Source organism: Falco cherrug, chromosome Z, assembly GCF_023634085.1.
Source record: "Falco cherrug isolate bFalChe1 chromosome Z, bFalChe1.pri, whole genome shotgun sequence".
NCBI lineage: Eukaryota > Metazoa > Chordata > Aves > Falconiformes > Falconidae > Falco > Falco cherrug.
In genome coordinates this window covers 37566433-37589527 of record NC_073720.1, presented here as the reverse complement: position 1 = coordinate 37589527, position 23095 = coordinate 37566433, and the positions used below count along the sequence as shown (strand labels likewise).

At 39.8% G+C, this 23095-nt stretch overlaps 1 protein-coding gene across 3 annotated transcripts in view; it reads right to left on the bottom strand.

Moving 5' to 3' along the window:
- FOCAD (focadhesin) overlaps window positions 1-23095 on the bottom strand; it is a 121481-nt gene that overhangs the window by 90813 nt on the left and 7573 nt on the right. The window contains exons 2-8 of one of the 3 annotated variants that reach the window (XM_055698464.1): window positions 22669-22778; window positions 22142-22224; window positions 19076-19150; window positions 16758-16912; window positions 11559-11663; window positions 5893-5994; window positions 3190-3394 (exon numbers count right to left, since the gene is read on the bottom strand). In XM_055698464.1, coding sequence (XP_055554439.1) covers window positions 3190-3394; window positions 5893-5994; window positions 11559-11663; window positions 16758-16912; window positions 19076-19150; window positions 22142-22198 — 699 coding nt within the window. In that variant the 5' untranslated portion in view covers window positions 22199-22224; window positions 22669-22778. Of the gene's footprint in view, window positions 1-3189; window positions 3395-5892; window positions 5995-11558; window positions 11664-16757; window positions 16913-19075; window positions 19151-22141; window positions 22231-22668; window positions 22779-23095 lie in introns of all 3 variants that reach the window. The other 2 variants (XM_055698465.1, XM_055698466.1) reach the window with 2 other exon arrangements.

Here is a 23095-nt window from a genome sequence, read left to right as displayed (position 1 = left end):
CATCGTGCTCTAGGATTATTGCCTCCTTTGTAATGTAACCAACTGTCCTTGCTTCAGCTGGGATAGTGAATTTTCTTCCCAGTCGCTGGTGCAGTGCTGTATTTTGGATTTGGTGTGAGAATAATGTTGATAGCACACAGATGTTTCTAGTTGTTCCTGGGTAATGTTTGCCCTGAAGTCAAGGACTTTTCAGTTTCTCGGGCCCTGCCAGTGAAAGGGCTGGAGTGGCACAAGAAGCTGGGAGGGGACACAGCCAGGACAGGTGATCCCAACTGGCCAAAGGGGTATTCCATACCAGAGAACATCACGCTGCGTATATAAGCTGGGAGAAGGAGGAGGAAGGGGTAGACTTCTGGCATAGTGGCGTTTGCCTTCCTGAGTAACCGTTAAGCATGATGGAGCCCTGCCGTCCTGGGGATGGCTGAACACCTGCCTGCCCATGGGAAGTGGTGAAAGAATTCCCCGTTTTGCTTTGCTTGCTTGTGCGGCTTTTGCTTTCCCTATTAAACTGCCTGTATCTCAATCCATGAGTCTTCTGGTTTTCACTCATCTGAGATCTCTCCCCCATCGCAACACAGGGGCAGTGAGTGAGCAGCTGTGTGGTGCGTAGTCACTGGCTGGGGTTAAACCACACCACTAAGATTTTCACATATGTCTGAAAAGACAAAGGCAGTGGTGTTACCAGCCCCTAGACCACCACATAACCTACCTACTACAAAGATGAAAAGCTGAAGTGCAATACCCAAAAGCAGTATCTCCATACCCGAAAGCCAAGCAAAGAGGTTTAAAGAAGCAGGTTGCCGCAAAATCCTAATGTATTAAATGACAGCATTTCTGCTTTTGAAATTTTACTTCCAGGCACTCAGTTGTTCCCATCCAAACTCTGGAGCCAGCAGCAAGGCTAACATCTCAATTTTTAGTCCCTTTGAACAAATTCTATGAATAATATGCTCTAATTAGAAGTCTCAGGTCTGCTGAATTTTTCAACAGTGAAGTCTGCAGGTGATGAACTGTACTTTTGACAGCTTGGTTGATATTGTCAGACAAAATGACTTGGAAGCACTCCAGCATTCATACAATAAGGAGCACTAAATAAAGCTGAGCTTAAAGGAAGGATAAGAACAACCTGAGGTTCAGAGAAAGAAGAAGGAATGACAGGTTATAAAACAGCCCATCAAACAGGCTTCTTGAAGAAAGAACTTCCCTTTCCATTGTGAAAGTTGTATCTCAGGCAAGACAAAACAGTTACCTATTAATCTGAGCTTTAAATAATCTGAGCTTTAAAAACTGCAACAGATTTCTAGAAAAAAAAAAAGCACCAACAAGCATGGAGGAAAGAAAGTTTCATAACTAATTTTCTAAGTTTCCCTCAGCACCAGTTTTCTAGCTAAATGTTACCAAGTCAGAAGCCTGGTCATACGTTCAGGACACAATGTTATCCTGAAGTTCAGGTATAACTTGAAGGCAAAATCAGGAATGTCCCATGACCAGAAGAAGTCAGCATGTACCTGTCATCACAAAGACTAGACCTGAACCAAGATAAATGTGTATAATACAAGTTACTATTAGTCCAAAAGACTGCAGAAAGCAGCTAGCAGTAGAAAGTAGACTTCACTAGTAAAATTCCTCAGGAGGAAGATGCTGCCAAGTATCCTCATATCAAGCCTATTTAGCTTTACATTATCGATATTATCAAACCCTCTCTCTATGGCAGGGGTCCTCACACTTTTTAACCAGGGGGCTGGCACGCGGATGCAGTGGCAGGCAGCCGTCTGCAGCTGCTTGGTTTCCCCCCTCCCCCAACCCCTGGGGGGGGGGGGGGGGGGCAGGGGGTTCTGTAAATACCGGGGGCCGGACTGAGGACCCTGGGGGGCCGTATCCAGCCCATGGGCCATAGTTTGAGTATATTGATCTATGGCAGTAATACCAAAGCACCTCATGTTTGACCAAATACATTTGAAAATGAAGATGTTGCTCTAATGCTCAGGAGGAAGGAAAAAGTACATAGGTACAAAAATGCTCAACCAACATCACAGCAAAGCATGATGAAAAGCAGTGCTGTTAATGTTAATTAGTACTGTAGACCGCCTATCCAAAGGGGACAAAGTTTAAATCCCAAGCTCCTACCAAGTATCACTGTGCAACTTTAAAACACATACAATAACTTCAGCATTCCAGAGGGATTTTCCACCTTCAGATCTACTAATCTCTCTGTTACAAAGAGAGAAAGGACTACCTAGGAGTACTTAAATCATACTTCTCGTACAGCTTGTTTTGTTTCAGTATTATCCATGTTAAGTTAAAAATTGCATGGTTTTAACAAATACCTCACCATTTAACAATATTTTCACTCTCATGGGTATCTCTACAAGTTTTCTGAGGTGACTACTAGCAAATAATTATGGTAAATAGGTGCTTCAATTGTCACCTTAGCAGGTTGTCCTGGTTTTGGCTGGGATAGACTTAATTTTGCCCTTGGTGGCTAGTGCAGTGCAGTGTTTTGGATTTGGTTTATAAACAGCATTGGTAACTACTGTTTATTGCTGGGTGGTGTTTGTACTGGGAGGGGACACAGCCAGATCAGCTGATCTGAACTAGCCAAAAAGGTAGTCCATACCATGGGATGTTGTGCTCAGTAAATAAACTGCAGGGGTGCTGGGTATTGGCCAGGGCCTGCTGATTTGTTGCTCAGGGACCAGTTGGGCATCAGTCAGCAACTGGTGAGCAGTTACATTGTGTGGCACTAGTTTTCTCCTTTCCCTTTGGGTTTCATTCCTCTCTCCTCCCACCTTTTCATTCTCAGTGTTATTGTTATCATAACTATTGTTCTTTTGTTTTTATTTTATTTCAACTATAAAATTGTTCTTGTCTCAGCCCTCAAGTTTTACAATCCTTTCCAATTCTCCTCCCCAGCCCTCTGGGGGAACGGGGAGCGAGCAGGAGGCTGCGTGGCACTTCATTACTGTATGAGGTTAAACCATGACGCAGGTGTACCAGATTTGAACAATTACAAAAACTTCTACCTTCTACCAGAAAAAGCCAGTTTTATAGATTTCAGTACTATCAACAAATCAGGTCTATAGGAAATGGAAGAGAATATTGTGTTGGCATGCTTAAAAGACAATAATAATAATACTATTTCTTTGATAGCATTCATTTGTAAAAGGTGGGGTCAGGCAACAACTGTACCTGAAGATGTGGAATCAAATCACACAGAAGTTGAAGAATCTGGCATTCCAGCTCAGAGGGTGTTTCTTTGTGCTTTGGACCATGAGGCTGAAGTAAGATCTTAAGTAAACCCATTCGCAGTTCAGCATGTTCCCGTAACTGAGATGGTTCGCAATACAGGTATCTTAGAAATGGAGCCATGAGGGCAACACATGAAGTCTGTGCCCTGTAGATCAAGAAATAAGCTTGCCAAGACACTTTCTACTGAAAACTTAAAAAATCACAAGGAAAACCCAAGCTATGTGGCATTCTGTGCAATAATTTACAGGATGCAATTAACATAAACATGTTATGAAAGGCATTAATAAGTCTCACGAAAATTCTCATACCAGCATGAAATACTGTTGTAAGACCTTATATGGCAACCATACAGTGAAGTACACTTGTGAAAGGACTCAATATTTAAGCACGAATACTACTCAATATGTACTTGCAGATTATGACACTCTTATTCCTTTTTTTTCCCCACCTCAATGACTCAAGAAAGTTACTTTCCTTGCTGAATGTCATGAAAGACTAGTGTACCACTCTGAAGTAGCATTTGGACAAGATAATTCAGAAATATCTTTTTAAGACACATAAACCCCAATTTCAATTAGAGACATCCATTCCTTGCCAGTTTTTGCCCAGTGGTCTTGAACAGCTACATGAAACAAGAACTGCTTTAGCCAAGATGGCTTCCCAGTAAAAAAATTATCACAGAACAATTCTCTTGGTTTGACCTTGTCAGGAATACCTGCCATTCTTGCCTGACATTATTAAAACAATCAAATAAAGCTAGTGATCAATACATTAACAAATATACAGGGAATCAGAATTAAAAGTCAGTTTTAAACAAGACTTAGCCTGACACAAAGCTTTACAAAGACTCAGTAACAGATATATGTCAACACAGGTGGAACTTGTTGACATCGTGCATAGGGACATGGTTTAGTGGTGGACTTGCGTGCGCTAGGTTAATGGTTGGACTCAGTATTCTTAAGGGTCATTTCCAACCCAAATGATTCCATGATTACACATTCCCAGTCCAGAACTTTATTCCACATAAACCTCTGCACAAAAAGCAGCAAAGGGAGTTTGAGATATTTTCCTTTTCAGCAAGAACAATTCCTGTTTTAATTCACATCTTGGTTTCAGCTGGGATGGACTTAGTTTTCTTCTTGGTGGCCAGTGCAGTGCTGTGTTTTGTGTTTGGTGTGGGAACAGTGTGGTCAGGGACTTTTTGGTTTCTCAGGCCTTGCTGGTGGGAGGTTTGGAGGGACACAAGAAGTTGGGAGGGGACACAGCCAGGACAGCTGACCTGAACTGGCCAAAGGGGTATTCCATACCATGGGATGTCACACTTAGTATATAAACCGGGGCAGGGGATGGAGGGGGGGTGGGGGGGTGTCCGTCAGGGCTGCTGATTGCTGCTGGGGGACTTGCTGGGCATCCATCAGCACATGGCAAGCAACTGTGTGGTGAATCGTTTGTATTTTCTTCCTTCCCTATGGATTTCATTCCTCTCCCGCTCTCCCCCCTTTCCATTCCAACTGTTATTGTTATTACTGTTCTTTTGTTTTTATTTTGTCTCAATTATAAAACTGTTCTTATCGCCTCCCCACCCCCCTGGGTGAGGGGGGCAGTGAGCAAGCAGCTGTGTGGTATTTAATTAGTGGCTGGGGTTAAACCACGGCAATTCAACCAGCCACCAGCAAAAAGTCCACAGTTTATTCTACCATTCAGACATCTGATCAGACCATTCATGAATCCCAGATTTAGCAGCTCAGTGGAAGAACAAGTCTACAAACAGTATTTTAAAGATACTCTAAATTAATTAAATGGAACAAAACACACTTGTGCTTGGAAGTCTTACTGTTGATCATGTAGTCTACACCCGCTAGCCATTTAAGATATTAATTTATTTGTTCACTCAGAACAACAGAATACAGAAGTCAATTCACTGTATATTACTCTGTTGGATTTGTTTGAGACTTCCAGAACAGGAGAAAAAAAAAAAGACGCTTTTATCTGAAAAAGCATACATTTAGGTATAAAAATCACTGAAAGCATTTGGATTTAAGGCTGCTACAGCATTTGGTATCTTATACTGAAGTTCCTTGGAAATAAGCGTAAGAAATGTTGAAACTGTTGGTAGCTTTAATATTTGTTCACTGTTAAAGGTACTCTATAATAAAGCTGTACCACTGATTTTGTCTTTTTTTTTTTTTAAATCAAGCAGCATACATGATTTTTAAAGATCTCATCCTTTACTGTGAGATGTTATCATCTGTGTTTTCCCTTTATCATCTCACCATTTTGTATAGCTGACTTATACCTGCATAGTAGTCATCTTTTTCGACTAAGCAGTGAAAAACTTGACAAAGCAAATAATCAAAGGGCTTATTTTTTAAAAACAATTCCAGATGTGCTATCAATTTTGCACAAATTTTTACATATCCATAAAGTCCATAAAAATTCTATCAAGAATTTAAGAGACCTATAAAAATTGGTTGCTGATGAATCATTTCAGTATTTTTTTAATATTTTATGTTTACCCTTCAAATAGTGTCATTAACTTTTCAAAAGACAATTCTTACTGCTCTTTGCAGCTGCCTTCAAGAAAAAAGTTACACTCACACCATACAAACACATTTGCTATTTTTTAATTATGCATTCATTTACCTCTCTGGACACTGCTGGAAAAATACTGTTATCTGCTGCAGTAGAACCGGCCAGCAATCAGGTCTGTTTTCAAGGACAGTGATTAATGGATGAGGAGTGCTCCTGAAACATAAAGAAATCACATTTGGATCTATAATGCAGAAAACAAGTGTGCAAAATAACTATCTTCAAAATAAGAGCAGCTATAGAAATAGAGAATAGTTGGTACTACCAGCTCACTTTACCAGCTTTGCTAAAACTGCTACACCATCAAAAGAACACTTTTTTAGGAACTCCAGGAAACCATTAAAACAAAATCTCTACTTGAAAAGTCTTGATCCGATTTTTCTTTTTTTAACGACTAAGGATCACTGTTCAAATGTGAGGCCTGATTTGAGTCACTAGTAGCAGCACCAGGCTCTAGCAGTGGGCGCCAAGTAACACCCACAGAAAAACTTGAACTACATGTCACATATCAATCTAGTCTTTAAAGCATAGGTAAAACTCTTCAGCACTCGAGACCAATACAGGTGACCATCATCCCACTTACCAGTTATTTATTTTTCCTTTTTTTCAGGCAGTGAAAGAAGCAAGAAAGGAGAAAGGCTGGCCATACCACCAGCCTAGAGACCTCCACTTTACTGTCAGCCCTCTGACATTTGACAAGGTACTGAGGCCTAACAGTCACCTGTTCTCAGATGAATCTACCACCAACACCTTCTCCACTTCCAAAGTCAATGATGAAGGCCATCTAAACCACCTGGAAGTGTGATACCTGCATCAAACCGTGACTATCTTTTAAGTAGCAGGTGGAGGAAAAGCTGGGCAGGATGGAAGACTGAAGTATGTAATTTGTTCTGCCAGAAGCAAAACTAAAGTAAAGAATAATGAAACTTTTGCAGATTTTTTACGGCTGTCTCATGAAGGCATAGGAAAACACATCCTTTCGTGTAAGCAAAAGCTAACAAGGATTAGATTACAGGACAGTGTCACTGCAGTTGAAGTACTCCGGGCTGAGTCTAGGAATTTCATACAGCAAGAATTGTCAGGGTAGCATACAAGAATCAGAGGTTGGTAAATTAAACTTGCAAAATCAGCCTGAAAAAAGAATGTATTTTCACTAAGGAAGAATCAGTCACTGGAACAATTTATCAAGCTCAGAAGAGGGGATAGGGGGTTTTTGTTTGTTTTGGGGGCTTTCTGGGTTTCAGGGGTTTGGGGTTTTTTTACATTGGGTTCTCCCTCTGTTCCTCAAACAATTTTTTCTTCCAGAGGGGTGTTTCTGTTCAGGCAAATAATCTGAAGACACAGGGACTTTCAGAAAGCTGGCTGATATGATGGATTACTTTAAGCATGTTCGGAAAACAAATACTAAGATCACAAAGTATGCATATATTACAGGTCTGGCCTTCATATCTGGGACTAGAAGCCTAGCACTTCACATTAATTTCTCTAAAATTTGTATGAAGGCTGTGCATATAAGTTAACATCCCCCTTCCTTGATTCTGTAAATATTTTACTAAAGCTGGAGTCTTTTTACAATCCACATACAAAGACTAGAAAGGTTAAGGTTATTACCTCATAGCAATCTTCCAAGGTGCCAGCATGCAAAAGGCAGAAAAACTTGTTGCCTGTCTAGCACTTGAATCCTGCAAGGTGACAAGCAGGATCATTTATCAGGCAGCAAGCTAGAAACACTGTTCACATACCTGCCAGGACCTTGGAAGTATGTAGCCCTGTATAGACATACAGAGCTACAACAGCTGCTTATTTCAATACTTTTGCCATATTTTAAGAATTAATTAAATTTCCTAACGAGAAGGGTACATCTCCAGTCATCTAAGTGCTGCTCTGACACTGAAGTCATTGGAACCTTTATGAAGTTAGCACAGGTCTAAAAATTAATAAAAAGGCTTAGTATCTGGAAGAAAGCAAGCCTTTTACAAAAAATTGTGTGTGTTCTGAAACTAACTGCATGGAACTGGACGATAAAAGTAATCTGCTAAGCTCCATAGTGAACAGTTATTAATAATGAAACACTGAAATGTGCAACCCGAAAAAGTTCTATTCAATAATGCTATTAGAGGTAGGGAAAATGAGGTGTGCAGATGCAATTTATCATCAACACTAACTTAAGAACTGCCAGCACAGCACTGTGTGTAAAACACCCATCTTTAAATGACATTATAGTGCTACCACCCTAAACTGTCGTCAATGGTTCAGGATAAAGCAAAATGCACAACCAGCAATAGCAGTTATCCACCTGCAAATAAATGCCTAGGGAAAGAAAGATAAACCTTATGTGAGGGGCAACAATAAAAAAAATTTTTTGCGGTCATCTCAACCTTTTTGTTACATCTTTGAACACAGGAGAACTCCAATCTGATTTAGAGCACAAATTCAGTGACAAATTGCTGCGCCTTTATGAGCCAACAATGTCTGCAGCCAACATACCTTTCTGCATATGCAGCTGTCTCCCTGGCCTTTCAGAGAGATGGAATAGCGCTTTACTCCGTCAAATACACATTTTTAAAGCATTTTTCTACCTGGTCTGAATCTTTATTTCAGAAAGTTGGCAGCTCTCCAGAATTCTAGCACAATATAAACCCCATGCATAGTCAATCATTAAGAACAATGTAAAATACTAGTCCATTACAAAAGAAAGTGAACAGTTTTCAGTAAAAGTTACAGTAAAATTCTGTACATGCATGTCGTAACTCACCTGCACTGACAATGTTAACAAGCATTCCTCAAAAACCACTCTTCCCTGCCCTCCCCCTCAATTCAGCTTGAGCTTAGGTTACTGGACAGCTATATTAATATGCATAGGAAACAGACAACTTCATGCCAGATGACAAATAAAGCCACTGGGAATGCTCAGTTCTAGTCTACAGCGAGACCAACTTGTAGACTACTGTGTCTGCTACAGCTGGTCCTAACTTCATACCAAAAAGTGCACATCACATATGTGAATTTAAAAATCACATCACCTTTTTCACACATCCTTAAGAATACTCCAGCATATTTACTTCGGTATTTTCCGCTATTGGAATACTGCTTATTAAAAAACCACACAGAAACCAGTGATACTTACACAGCTTATGGAAATAATTAGGAATCCCCAAATTCAGTGATATAAGGGGCAGTTTTCTACCAACTTACTAAGGTAAAAGGAACATTTCCCACTTTCTGTTCTGTAGGAACAGAGGTAATCTCTATTTTCCAAGGCGTGTTACAGAAAGTGAAGAATCCCAGCACTAACTACTACAGAGGCTTCTCCAAATGAAATCAGAAAACCTCTGTGGTGGGTTGACCTTGGTGTTGTCAACCTGGCTGCCAAGTGTTCACCAAGCTGCTCTTCCACTCCCTCTCCTCAGCAGGACAGGGAGAAAGCAAGACTAAAAACTTGTGGGTCAACATAAAGGTAGTTTAATACAGAAAAGCAAAGGCCATACTTGAAAGAAAACGAAAAAAGAATTGCTCTCTACTTCCCATCAGCAGGTAAAGTCCAGCCACTTCCCGGGAAGCAGGGCTTCAGTAGTGGTTGCTTTAGAAGACAAATGCTCCCCCCCAGCTCCTTTCTCTTAGATTTTATTGCTGACCATGATGTCATATGGTATGAAATATCCCTTTGGTCAGCTGTCCTGGCTGTGTCCCCTCTCAAAGTCTTGCCCAACCCCACCTTAAATGGCCTTTGAAGGAGTAGGAGTGGGCTGGAGAGACAGCACTGCTCAGTAGCAGTCAAAATACCTAGTGTTACAAACACCATTCTAGCTGCAAATACAAAGCACAGCACTGATAGCTGCTATGGGGACAACTAACTCCACCCTAGGCAAACAACATAACCAGACACAATCCCCAAAACTGCAAGACGTTATTTTCACACATTTCTTTTCAAGAGCTGTTCATGATATTACATCATCACAAGAAGCAGTATTATAAAAGTAATTTTACTGTCCAGAGTTAACACTGATGTAAACCAAATGCGTTTATTAACCTTTAATACTGGTTTTAAAATGTCCCAAGAGAGACAGCAATAGCAAACTACTTGAGAGCATACTGGTGCTTTTTGATTCTCATTGATGGTTTCCATATGGAATACTTTTGCATAGTTGACAGCGTAATACAAGAACACTGCAATAGGAAGTTACCCTTGCCAAGTCACTGCACACAGTTGTTTCTTTCTTTAAGAAAGCAAGTTTTAATGGCATTTGATAGAACACAGCCACAAAAACTGTTATGTAAGAAAGTCAGATCTCAAAATCACAGAGCCCTGACCTACTAGATACTCAAATCTAAGTCAAACAACCTGACATCTCTCATAATTAAAGGTCACTGGAAGAAGGAAAAACAAAAAACATACTGGCTAAGTGCAAGTCTGCTGCTTATTTTCAGTTCTCTAACACTTTAAACCATTCTGAATGACCAAATTTCACCTCCCTTGTATCTTACCAGCATTTTCTTTTGAGGGGTGGGAGGGTGGGGAGAGGGCATAATAAATCATTCTTCACCCTACTGTGGAGAGGCCATTTCTTTATTCCAGCCACATCCTAATACCCTCTTTTTCACACAGAGCTTGGATTAAGTTGGTTTAACTTAGCCTCTTCTACCAGGAGATTTTAAGTAAGTTCATTTACTACAAAGAAAGTCCATCTTACTACCCTTCATTACCTGCCTTTCCAATTAAAACAGTTCTATAAGAGCATGGACTTTGTTCTTCTGTATCAGTGATATTAGTTCTTTCTACAAAGGCACACAGGATTTCAGGCATTCATGCCCATCCAGCACTCCAAAGTCTGTTTTGCTTTTCTTCACTATTTCATCTTGCTTAAGTAAAGACATGATTTCCCATCTTCCAAATAGTGGAATTTTATATCCTTAAAGCATTACAGCTACAGCCTACTATGCCTAAAAGCAACCTGAAAAAAATGTTAATGACATCTACCAAGCTAGGACCTTCTCCAGAAAAGTGCAGTTAATGTCAGCACTGAGTGATGGTTTCTCAAGAGCTGGACAAAATCAAAGACGTCCCCTTAGGAAGGTTGCTACTGCATGACAAGCAGCTTTATGTAAGTAGCTCTGGATGAATTTTTTGCCATTTTTACATGGCAGCCACTCTTAACAGCAACAGCGTTCAGGAACCTTGCATGAAAACCAAGTGAGAGGGAAGTGGTCCACAGTCTTAAGAGACTTACTGAAAGGACTATTAGCAATAATGTATGTCTAACAAGTCCCAGTATTGATCTGCTCATTCTTGCACACAGCCTTCATGTTGCTATTGCACTTTTTGAGCTCATGGTGGCAATTTTATCACTGTACTATAAGACTCCTTAAAAATTTCAACAAAAAAATATAACACAGAATCAGAAAATCATTTAGGTTGGAAGGGACTTTCTCAGATCATCTAGTCCAACCCATGTGCTCAAGGTGAATTAGCTAGTGAAGGCTGCCCAGAATCACATGCAGTCAGTTTTTGGTATCTCCAAGGATGGAGATTCCACAGCCTCTGTGGCCAACCTGTGCCAGTGCTTGATTACCTGCACAGTTACCCCTGCACCCCACCCCCCCCCAAAAAAAAACCCCAACAAACCACAAAGACTGAAAGCAGTATCAACACAATCTTAAGTTTTTTCTAGAAATCAAACAAATTTATTATGGTATCTAAATAAAACTGATGTGAAACTAACCTGATTCCATACAGATTCCAAATAGCTTCATCTCCATCTTTTCCCAGTTGAACAGCTTGAATGTGTAGTAATTTCCAAATAGTTTTTACTAAACCATGCACATTCCTGTTGACAAAAAGAAATACATTACTGTCACATCTGTAGTTACGTTAGTTGATTCTTCCGTAACAGGAGGAACCCAGGAACAAAACTAACATTCAAGAAGCCTGTAGTTCTCTTTAAGGACATCCTCACATCTGCCTACACAATTCTGGGCAAGTGATGCATCCATGTGTCTTTGTATCCCTTTTCACATAACAAGCAAAAAAACCAGAGAGAATAATTAATGCACCAATTAAAACTTGTGATGCTTGTTTCTAACAGTATCTTACATTTGCTGGCCCCAGCTTAATTCAACCTGGTGCTTTTAGTATGTTAAAACCAGAAAATTACCTCTTCTCTGAATGCAAGCACACAAATTTCAATCATGGCACTGTCTAGCAAGAGAAATCACACTGTGATAAAAGACACTTGAGACATCTAGTTTGTGCTGATTTTTGATCTCAGGAGCCAAGGACTACATAAAATAGATACATAAAGCTATTTTATCTGCCTCTTCCTATGTTTAATCTACCATTCAGGAAAATTCAAGAAACAACAGTATTTCTGGAATTTTGGTAGGATTTAGCATACTCTCCTGGAGAGACACTAAGGAAATTAATGAAGTCCACCACAAGGGGGAAAAAAAGCCCTGTGACCATGCAATAAAAAGTTCAAGAAGTACAGCGCTTACTGCTGCTTGGCTAAGCTTACAAGGACAACTTTAAATCCTGCTCTCCTCTTCATAATGCAGTGCTTTCCACACCTTCCGAACCATACCATGCCAGATAGCCAACCTAATCATTTTTCAAGAAAATAGCCTGGATTCTATAATGAAACACTTCCACAAGGCCAAAATATAGAAACAGAGGGGGAAAAAAAAAAAAAACTAATCGTGCTTGATTCTTTTGACTTTTTATCTAGAATATGCTATACAACTGCATCACCATCCCCTTAAAAAAAAATCTATTACATAGTTTACTACTCATGTTAATGAAGCATAATTTACCCTTCACTTTATTCACATAAGTAACAGGAAGAGCTAATACAATACACAATTGCATGAGATTGTCACCACACAGGGCAAGATAAGGGAGGAAAAAAAAGAATTGGGTGCAAACGTGTAGTTTTTATTTTTACTGTTCCTCCTTATTCCCTTCCTAGCAGGAAAAAAAATCTGAGAAATCTATTGTATCTGTAACGCCACTTCTCCATCAGTGAACTGAAAACTGCAAGAACTCCTCAAATGGTGAACTAGAAACAATTACGCAGAATTTATGTAACCCTCTCATAGAACAATCATGCTCATTTAACACATCAGCAACCTGAGATACAGTAATATTGTTTGTCACAGTGTAGTATGCTCCACAAACATCTTCCTGAAGTATGAATGCATATACATACATTTAGACTTTTAAGCTACACCAAAAAGTCTTGAGCAGATTTAAGCCATTTCTATCAAAGAATAGGGAGACTTAACAGGATCACTGTAAAAAGACAGGAATTTACCCAAACAGGCTGGACCAACATCAGCACAACAACAACGTGTGGTAACAACACGTAGTCAAAGAAATATCATGACTTGATATTTACAGTTTTCTGAAGATTCAAAAAATGGCACATGATCGTATGATCACAGAATCATAACTTAAAAATTCCTCCTATGATTCATAAAAGAAAACTGAAACACGAAGGCAAATACCACTTTTAACTGCCAGATCTTTACTGTACTCATCACCACCTGCTGATGGACTCTTCCATAAGCTGGTATGACACACTACGGAGTATCTACGGATTCCCACAGTGCATCTCCCCACCAGTAAATGCTTAGTTTCATATTCCAGATACAAGCAAAGTAGTATATTATCTTCTGTGTCTTTCATACTTTTGCCAATAGCACTGGAAAACACTGAAGAAGATCAAAAGTAATAGAATATGCTTCTGTTTTCTTTCTCTCTTCCAAAAATGTGCCAGTTGTAAGATATGCCTGTACTCTGACTGTCGTGACACCTGGCTCTCAAAACACAGAAACAGGGCTATAAAAGAAAACATGAGAACATGAGGTTCAACAGAACCATGCTGCAAAGCAACCAACAGGAAGGTAGCAGGCTTCCAAATCCAAATACTGTCAATGTAACACACAAAGGAAGGACAGCCTTTTAGATGGGTATCAGGGGTGGAGAAGGAGAGAACATTTTAGATACTTCATGGCTAGAAAGAGTCAGTTAAATGGGAATTTGCTAGCATATTCCCCAGCTTCAGATAACTATGCAGCAGGGGGAAAAACAAACCATAAGACACTCAGTAAGAAAACAACTTCCCTGTTCTGAAACTCCTGTATTGCTGGTCTTAATTCCCAGGCAAGGTGTGGGGGGAGGATGGCTGTTTTAGGCTTTGCCCTCAGCTCCTGAACACAAGCAGCACAATGGCATGATGTACTGAAAAAGTTTCCCCACCTCCTACAGGCAGGGATGCTCAGGTGATGATAACATTCTGAATGTACCCACACACATAAATCCTTCTCACAATTTAAGATTACAATAATACATTGTTTCACAGGTTTTTAATAGATTGACTTTATTATATATGCTCATTCACTATTGAATACAGGCCAGAGTTTTCCCATCATCATCTACAGAAAGCTGGAGACCAGTGTTAAAAGTGTGTAAAAATGTGCATGTATATTTACACATGTGTACACATTTTGGATATATGCATGCACACAAACACATATAAATGCGATGTTCCATGAAGTTTAAACTCTTGAGGCATTACAGGAAACTGAACACAGGGTCTAAGAGACATGGTACAATGACGTACCACAGAGGGAAGAATAGATTCCCATTTGTGTAATCAGCTGATAGTGTGAACCACAGAACAAGTCAACTCAGGTAAGCACTGGATGTTCACCTCTGACAAAGCAAAATTTCTTTCCTAGCACTCAGTATTTGATACACCTGACAAAATAAAACCCACCAGGTGCACTAACCCCATGCTAAATTCATTGTAACAGTAGGAAGAGAAGCAAGAACACAGGATGAGTAGCCTATGCCAACAAAACATTCACCTAATTCCATTCAACACCAAGAGGTGCTCAGCTGTTGCAAGTCTTTCTGCTCACTGCCACTAGCTGCTAACTTCATACATATGCTTTATTTTAGAGACATTACACACACAGCACTGCACAGCGACAGAGCAAACCTAGACGAAAATTTGGCAGAACATGATGACTAACAGCAAGCTACAATATGAAGAGTCAAGGAAGAAAAAAAGGTATCACCACTGAAAGGAATCAATCCGAAATTGCCAGTTTAAACGGTTCCTGAGGCTACATACATTTTAAACTCGCTGACTTCTGTGGTTAGCCTACAAAAACTCTGCTTTGCAATCCACAGTGGATGTGGTTTGAATCGTGGCAGCTTGGGGAGGGGAGAAGCCAAAAATACATAAAAGGTTCCTGGGTAATTTGTCAGCACTTACTATAGCCATCAGTCAAGTGTTGGTTTCACACATGGGAAAACTTAAGAATGATGTAGAAATGGGGCAGATCCCAGCCCTTTAAATATGTAACACTGATTTTGTTTTTAACAATAACTCAAGCCTAAATATGCTCCCTTATACTTTTTATTTTCTGAAGTACAAAATTGTATTAACATTTAACTTCCTTATAAACCACCAGTACTGTAACAAACCCTTAGCTGAACAGGAATTTCACATTTCTTAGTCTGCCAGCCACAGTTAATGAAACTTTCCCCCCACCTTACCCCACAGGACTCATGTTTTCAGCTTAAACACCAGTGCTTTTATTTCTTCCCTTAACCTCAAACTATAAGCCATTAAACCACTAAGATTTTGTCATTTGGAAGACAGTGGTTTGCAGATGTTATTTAAAAAACCCTTCCTAGGGATCCATAACCACCTATTGTAATGTCAGCATAGAAGCAGCATCATCACAGTAAGATCCTAGCTGTAAACAAGCATGTCACAAGGAGAGAAACAGTCCTTATTTTAAAATAACTGATTTCTTAAGCATTTCATTAGTTTACATAAACCTAAATTCACCTGTAGCTCGGATTGTGAGAAACCTCAGCCTAAAACTAATTACATGAAGGTTAGAAGGGGTGAAAAACATGTCTTAATAGCATGGTTCTTGAAACCTCTATGCTGAGCCCGCCAGCATAATACATCACAGGTACAGCACCAACCAGCTGGCGTAGTTGCTGGAAAAGCAACTCCAGCATCCTCTAGGAAGAAAATGAGAAGGCTTAGTGCAAAAATCCAGTTAGCTGCCAAAAATCAGATGAGAAAAAGATAACCCAGGGAACTTTATAAGGTTGGTGGAGTTGAAAGGAAGCATCCTCCCAATCATCATTTGAAAGGAAGCATCCTCCCAATCATCATTTGAAAGGAAGCATCCTCCCAATCATCATTTGAAAGGAAGCATCCTCCCAATCATCATTTGAAAGGAAGCATCCTCCCAATCATCATTTGACTTCCCATTTATAAGTTTTATGCAGTGTCTTTTTTCCCCACAACTGCATTCTCTCAGGACATTGCACAGGCAGTCTAGCTCAAAACACCACTGTGAGATGTAGGCATTGTATTTGCAGAACGAAGTAGCTGCAGAGTTAGTGATTTCTTCCTCATCAGAGAAGGAAACAAAACCCAGTATTCCTTATCCTCACCCACAGTTTTATAGCAACCATTTGAGCAACTAGTCATTTGGACAGTCTGATTAAAGATCTATTTCCCTCCACCATAATGGACACTGCTACAATTTTCTTCCCCCTTCTCCATGACAGAGGCAACAAAAGTAGGCAGTGCATTGATTTCTGAAGCTCCACAGTTCAAAGTTCAGAGGATTAGTCTGAACTGCTAACAGTTTCAGTGCACACATAGGGTACTCTTGAGTTCTTAAGTCTCACCCACACCGTCACCCTGCTGAGATGAAAGCAACAGGCTGCAGCAGACTGGCAGGAGAATGCCAGTCCTTAATGCCACAGCTTATTTGACGATATTGCCATTTACAGAACCTCTCATCTTAACCCTGTATTTACAAGGGAAAAGCAATGACCGATAACCAGCTGACAAAAGACACACAATAAGGCAACCAAATACTACCTTGCTGAGGGAATTAGGTTGAGAGCTCCATGAAGAACATAGTCAAGCTCAGCATGTTTCTCCGCAACAAGTGCCACCAACCCCTCGGAACAGGCTGTTCGCAAGGCAACATTCTCACTGCAACACTTCTCCCAAAGCAAGTTCAGAGCAGGAGTCTGAAGTGAAAAGAATGAGACACAAGCAATGAGAGGGCTGACATGGATTTCTCTTCATTCATCTCAAACACACTTCTAAGTAAGACCTGGCTCAACAACATCTCCTGAAGTTTTACAGAGCACAAGAGAGGAAGACGAGGTACAGATTTTACACCCAAGAAAGGCCTTTCCTAGGACAGCTCCCACTTTCCTGCCCGCTACTGCCTATGCCCTCAGTAGGGACAGGAGTCTCTGAGAAGGGTAAGGCAGACAAATTCTTCAGCTGTGCCTGTGCAAGTAAGCTACCATCATTTCACCTTCCTTACAAATATCAAGATGCAATTGGAGATAATCCAGGAACTCCTGTATCAGGCTCTGTCTACAGAAAGGCATAGTGCACAGACCTGGAGGCAGGCATGCAAACGACTATTCAAAGGTAAGTCATCTTTACTCACCATATGAAGTCCTCAGTTCTCTCCATTTGCTAGTAAGCACAGAGATTGGGCAGTAGCAATCAAAACTGCAGCTTGTTTTCATGTTAAATTTTTATTCACAGGTTAGATTGCTAATTTGTAGCTTTCAAATGGAAAGCCAAGGAAAACCTCTAAACAACTGAACACTGCAAAACGCTCTTGAATAAAAAGGCAGCCCGTAACATCTAAGTGGCACATCTTCTGCTTCTTAGCATTTTAGAAAGTGTTCCTGTATTTCACGGAACAGCATAATGGGAACAGTCAGCTTGTAGCTCAGAGCAGAATGTCATTTGGGAACATGATTATGATCAGGACCGTTGGAGGAGCTTCTGTTATAGAAGGTACACACCACTGTTCCCTCACATCAAAACTCAGCACTTTTCAGGTTTGGGTTTGCTAGGTTGGGGGAGGTGGGGGGGGGGGCGGGACACGGGTGTTTAGGATTGCAGACAGAGGAAAAATCCACAGAATGGTCAGGGTTGGATGGGACCTCCTGGAGATTATCTAGTCCAATGACCTGCTAAAGCAGGTTCACCTACAGCAGGTTGCATAGAATCACATCCAGGCAGGTTTTGAATGTCTCCAGAGAAGGAGTATCCACAGCCTCTCAGTGGATATCCACAGCCTGTCCCAGTGCTCTGTCACCCTCAAAGAAGTTTTCTCATATTCAGATGGAACTTCCTGTTGTCACAGTTTGTGCCCATTGCCTCTTGTTCTGTCGACTGACAGAATCAAATAATTTTCTGCTCATTTTTGTACCAGTCAACTTTTCGGGAGAAAAAAAAATATGGAGGAGTAAATCCTAACTCACACCTCTCCTACACTGCTATGACACTTGCAAATGCCAGCATTACACATGTCCCTCAGTTCAGACCTGCACTTAAACGAGCTTGACTCAACTAAAAGGCAAAGCATGCCTTTGGACCATGCTCTCTCAAAGAAATATAAGCTCTGCTTAGCTAATATGAAATATAACATCAATACAGGTATGTGGATAACTGGCTAGCTGAAAAGGGTCACATAGACATAGTCCGGCTGGCTGGACAAAAATGCACATCGCTCTCAGCTTACCTGAAGTAAAGCAAAAATACACTATCCTTGGCTGTTCTTGTTACACAGTAACAGGAAGGTTGCGGTGGGAAAAGAATGTTGCAGGTGGGAACAGATAACTACAGAAGAGAAACTAGGGGTGGGCTTGGTATTTAGGCAACTAACCAATAATGAGCTTAACTTTTGTAATATGTATGAGCTAATTATAACAAGGCATAAAAGGTGACTTTAAGGCACAATAAATGAAGTCTGCTGATCACTCATATTGAGCGACTGTGTCCCCTCCGTCACGACACAGGTATGTGCAATGCCCTACTTTTTGAAATGTTTATAGCTATCTAAAAGACCTCCCTATTCAAGTGACAATGTCTCACCCTATGGCACTTCACTAGCAGGAATGTAAATAAATTCAAAATTATCTTAAACTGATCATGTCTAGATGTTGGTATTCTGCAGAATTAAAGACTTCTGCGGGAGGTAAAACTACTCCTCTGATTTCAAAGATTTACCATTTCTACCTGTACACCAAGACAAATATTGCTAACTACCTTACTTAACTTATAGCATGTATTAAAACTACACATGGGGGAATGGGAAACCATAGAAGAATGTAAGCATGTACAGATGGAAGAGGAGACAAAAGTGAAAGAATGCCACAGACCTGGTCAGATGCCTGTTTGATCTTCTCCGAAGAAACATTTTCTTTCAGTACTGCAGCAATCAGATGACCCACTGCCTGAAAGAAAAAAAAAAAAAGAAAACACACATGCAGATTAAGCATTATTTTTCAATTGTCCATTAGAAGGAATTTACACTGCTATGGCATACAATCATTTTATCATGATTGCAAATACCAAACTTATTGGTATGGAAGCCTAAATACATTTTAGGGCCAAAAATATCCATAATGCTGATATACTACTTTTTACTGTTATCTTGAGGTAAAAGAGAAACAAACTTCCATACGGCTTCACATAGATCCAAGGATCTCTTTGTACAGAGCCTCTCATAGAAGTAGAATCAGGTACCTACTCAGGAATCAGTACACTACTACAGATCCAGTGCTGTACAGATATCAGTGTACTTAGGAGTACAGATAATTATTACATCCTTTACTATATAGGGAGGGGAAAGCAAGAGAGGAATCTGAACACACCAAATATAAGAAACTTAGCCAAATTCTCACATCACTAGTTTTGCTGAACACTGACAACAAACATGCTATCACACCTTAAGTACTTCACACATCCCTACTGCACCTACTACCAGAAATGTTTAATTTACTTTAAACAAGGCATTTGAAGTTAACAGTATTCCTCATAAGGTTATTTTGTGGCAAAGATCATGAACAAGACTTAAATTTTCAAGGTCATCCGAAAAAAAAAAGCTTGTTCTAAAAAAAGAGTGTTTCTTCATTTGAGGCTTAAGATTAAGCATCTAATTCTATTTTAATAGAAGGAATGTCCGATTTCCTCAAACCACTTTTAGAAATCTATATGCGGACTGAAATACAAAATACCCTTAAAGGCTTCAGGGTGTTGGAATCGAGGCTTTTGTTTCTGACACTTCTCTAATGCCTTACCCTGTCTTAGTTTCATAATCATTGATACTGCTACACACAAAACCCTTTCTGTGAGAGACAGGAAGACATCTTTTAATAGTAAGAGCACAAAAATGTTTCAGATTATTAATATACCCAGAAGAGCAGCTGCATCTGTTCCTCTATGGTAGGACAGATCCTTACTTTTGGAAGCCACCAACAAAAAACTAATAGTAACATTTCTGGGTTTTTAGTATATAAGATGACAGGAACGGATTATTTTAAATGCGTTCAGATTCCTTCTCCTTTCAGGATTTATTTACACTTCATTTAGATATTAGTTGCTAGCCTGACATGACAAACAGTACCACTCTGAGATAACAGTCCACATTTTCAGGAAAGATGACACTTTAAACCTTCCTAGACTACAAGGATTATGCCTTTCAAAGCTTTGGATATGTACTCTAACACATCTGACAAAAATACAGGTTATTATTTGGGAATCCTACTCTTGTGAAAACAGAACGAGAAATTGGGACAAAGTCTGATATTTATCTCTACTTCTCTAAAGCAATCCCATTGCAAGAGCAACAACATGCTTGCCAGGCAGATTAGATCTCTTTCAGTGCACTTGCCAAAGTGAATCTCCTATTTTTTTTTCTTTTTTCTGCTTCTAAGTAACTTCAAAAATTAATTCACACCCACATCCTTAAAACACTTTCATTACACTGGAAAAGGGGTTTATCAATAGAAAATGGCTTTTGCAGTGAGCTATACAGGAAAGCCAAAATGTACATTAGCCCACTGCATTCTAAGAACTCGATTCACCAGCAAAACTTCTTGACCTATAAAACTACGCTCATGTTCCTCACTTTGCTGATCCTTGTCTGTGTAGATTACATGCTCTGCAGAGCAGATGTCTTCTCTTTCTGGGACCAACCAAGACATCGGTCATGAAATTGAATCCCAACCTGGTGATGGTTTGAAGCTTACAGCATGCTTATCAAGAGGTCACAGAATGTTAAGTGCAAACTAGCAAAAGAACCAAAGCACACCAGTAGTCCTTAATGATGTGCAGCTGTAGTGATGAGCCAAGACATTTCAGCAATACTTGTACCACAGGGACATTCTTCCGCACTGAAGAAAAATGAACTGGTTCAAAGATGCCAAGTCCTGCTCATCAAGACTAGTAACAAATTGAACTGATTTGCAGTACAAGACATTCTGCTAGACCTTAGATAACTCTAGCTTTCAGGGACATGACTTCCTCTCCTAAATGCCAAGTTGATCAGAAGGGGACTTCTGCATCTTTCTTTCAAACCTAATAACCAATTTAGACTGAGGTGAACTGAAAAGGCAGCAGACACCAGGTTTCACAGACTGCATTCTCATCAGCTTATTCCATCAAACAAATAGCTACATATTTAATCCTGAATTCAAAACAGGAACAGGAGGAAGAAAACGAGGACATTGGCAATGATCCTACAGCTGAAAAGATAACATTTGTGATCCTGAAATGCGAGATGGCCAAAGCAAGGAAGGTGTATTTTTTTCACAGACCCTATTACCTTCTTCCTTTCTGTCCATTAAAAAACTATGATAAACATTTTACACACACAAAAAGAGTTTCACGTAAACATGATCAGGAGTCATGGCATGGATCTGAAAATAAAGTGGTTTGGTCTGCTAATCACAATGTATACAGTAATTCTTTGATGACAGACGAGTCTGCAGTAATTAATCAGCTCTCATCACACAGGAAGAAAACAGATCAGTCCTAAAAACAGTTCTATAAAGTACTGTCAGGTATTTCAACCCCACACATGACATCTGTTAACTCCTGGCTTCTCTCAGTATCAGGGGGTCACTAAAAACCATTTGGCACCACTTAAACCTTCCAGCCCTGGGAAGTTTCTGATTTTCCTGCAGAGGCTTTACAGTGATGAGCAATTACGTCCAATGTTTGGATTACACAGAAAGGGAACTGGCATTTGTTTGCAACTTAGTAATACCCTACTTCTATAGTTTTCTGCCTTTGGAGAAAAAAAAAAAAAAAAAAAACCACAACAGCAACACCACCACCCCAAAAGAAGTCTACCTTATCACCTTTCTATAGTCAGGTCACAGGCCTTGGAACAAGGTATCCATACACAAATCCTTTTGTTTAATGCTTTTTAAAAAAATTACCTGTGACTGAACAACTGCATTAGGAAATTCAAATCGCTTCTTGATGTCATCCAACATTTTGGCTCTGTCATATGACACAAACTCTTACTCTGCAAAAGAGATTAAAAAAAAAAATCTACTTAGAACTGGGAAAGAAAGCATGCTATTCACCGGAAAAAAACCCACAAGATTTATTTAGTACTTAACAGCAGATGTAAGCATTAAAGCATTTTCTTCCCCCTCCTAAGTCTATCATATCACTTTGCTTTATGGGTTTAAACCCAAGAAATGCTGAATACTCATGGTTCTTGCACAAAGAATGGGTGATCAAAATTTCTTAAAGCTGGAGCAAATACACAATTCCATATGGCACAGCATGTGTGCTCAGAGCACTTACCCTTGGGAGCATTTTAAGTATATCTCATTGACTTCAAAATGGGACAGCTCAAGAGTAGTGTTCAGTTTCTAAAGCATGACTTAAAATGCAAAATTCTCCATACATTTTTCAATTGTTTCACGCAATAATGTAAGTAAAAGAAACAAAAGACTCACCTGTGAGACTGTAAATGGTAATTGTAGTTAGGGGCTGGAACACTTGAAAAAAAAACAACCTTCTCTGTAAGCTGGAATATGCAGGCACCAAGCAGCACACAGGAATCTAAATTGGAGATAAATTGGAACTCAGCTTACCTTGTTGTACACAAGTGAAACTGATGGCCTATAGCAAATATTAAAACATTTCAGTCTACTATAAACACCTCTAGTCACTTGGAATGGCTTCCTTAAAGTAAAAAACCTAGCACTTGCTGAAAACTTAAGTGCAATCCTTTGCAGTAAGCACTGAGAAAACATATATATGCACACTACTACCATTGCAAGACATGCTGTCGGTGTGATGTATTCAGAATCTTGCCACTTACATTCAAAAATACAGAATGAAACCCTGGAAACATGCAAACATGGTATGAGCCACAA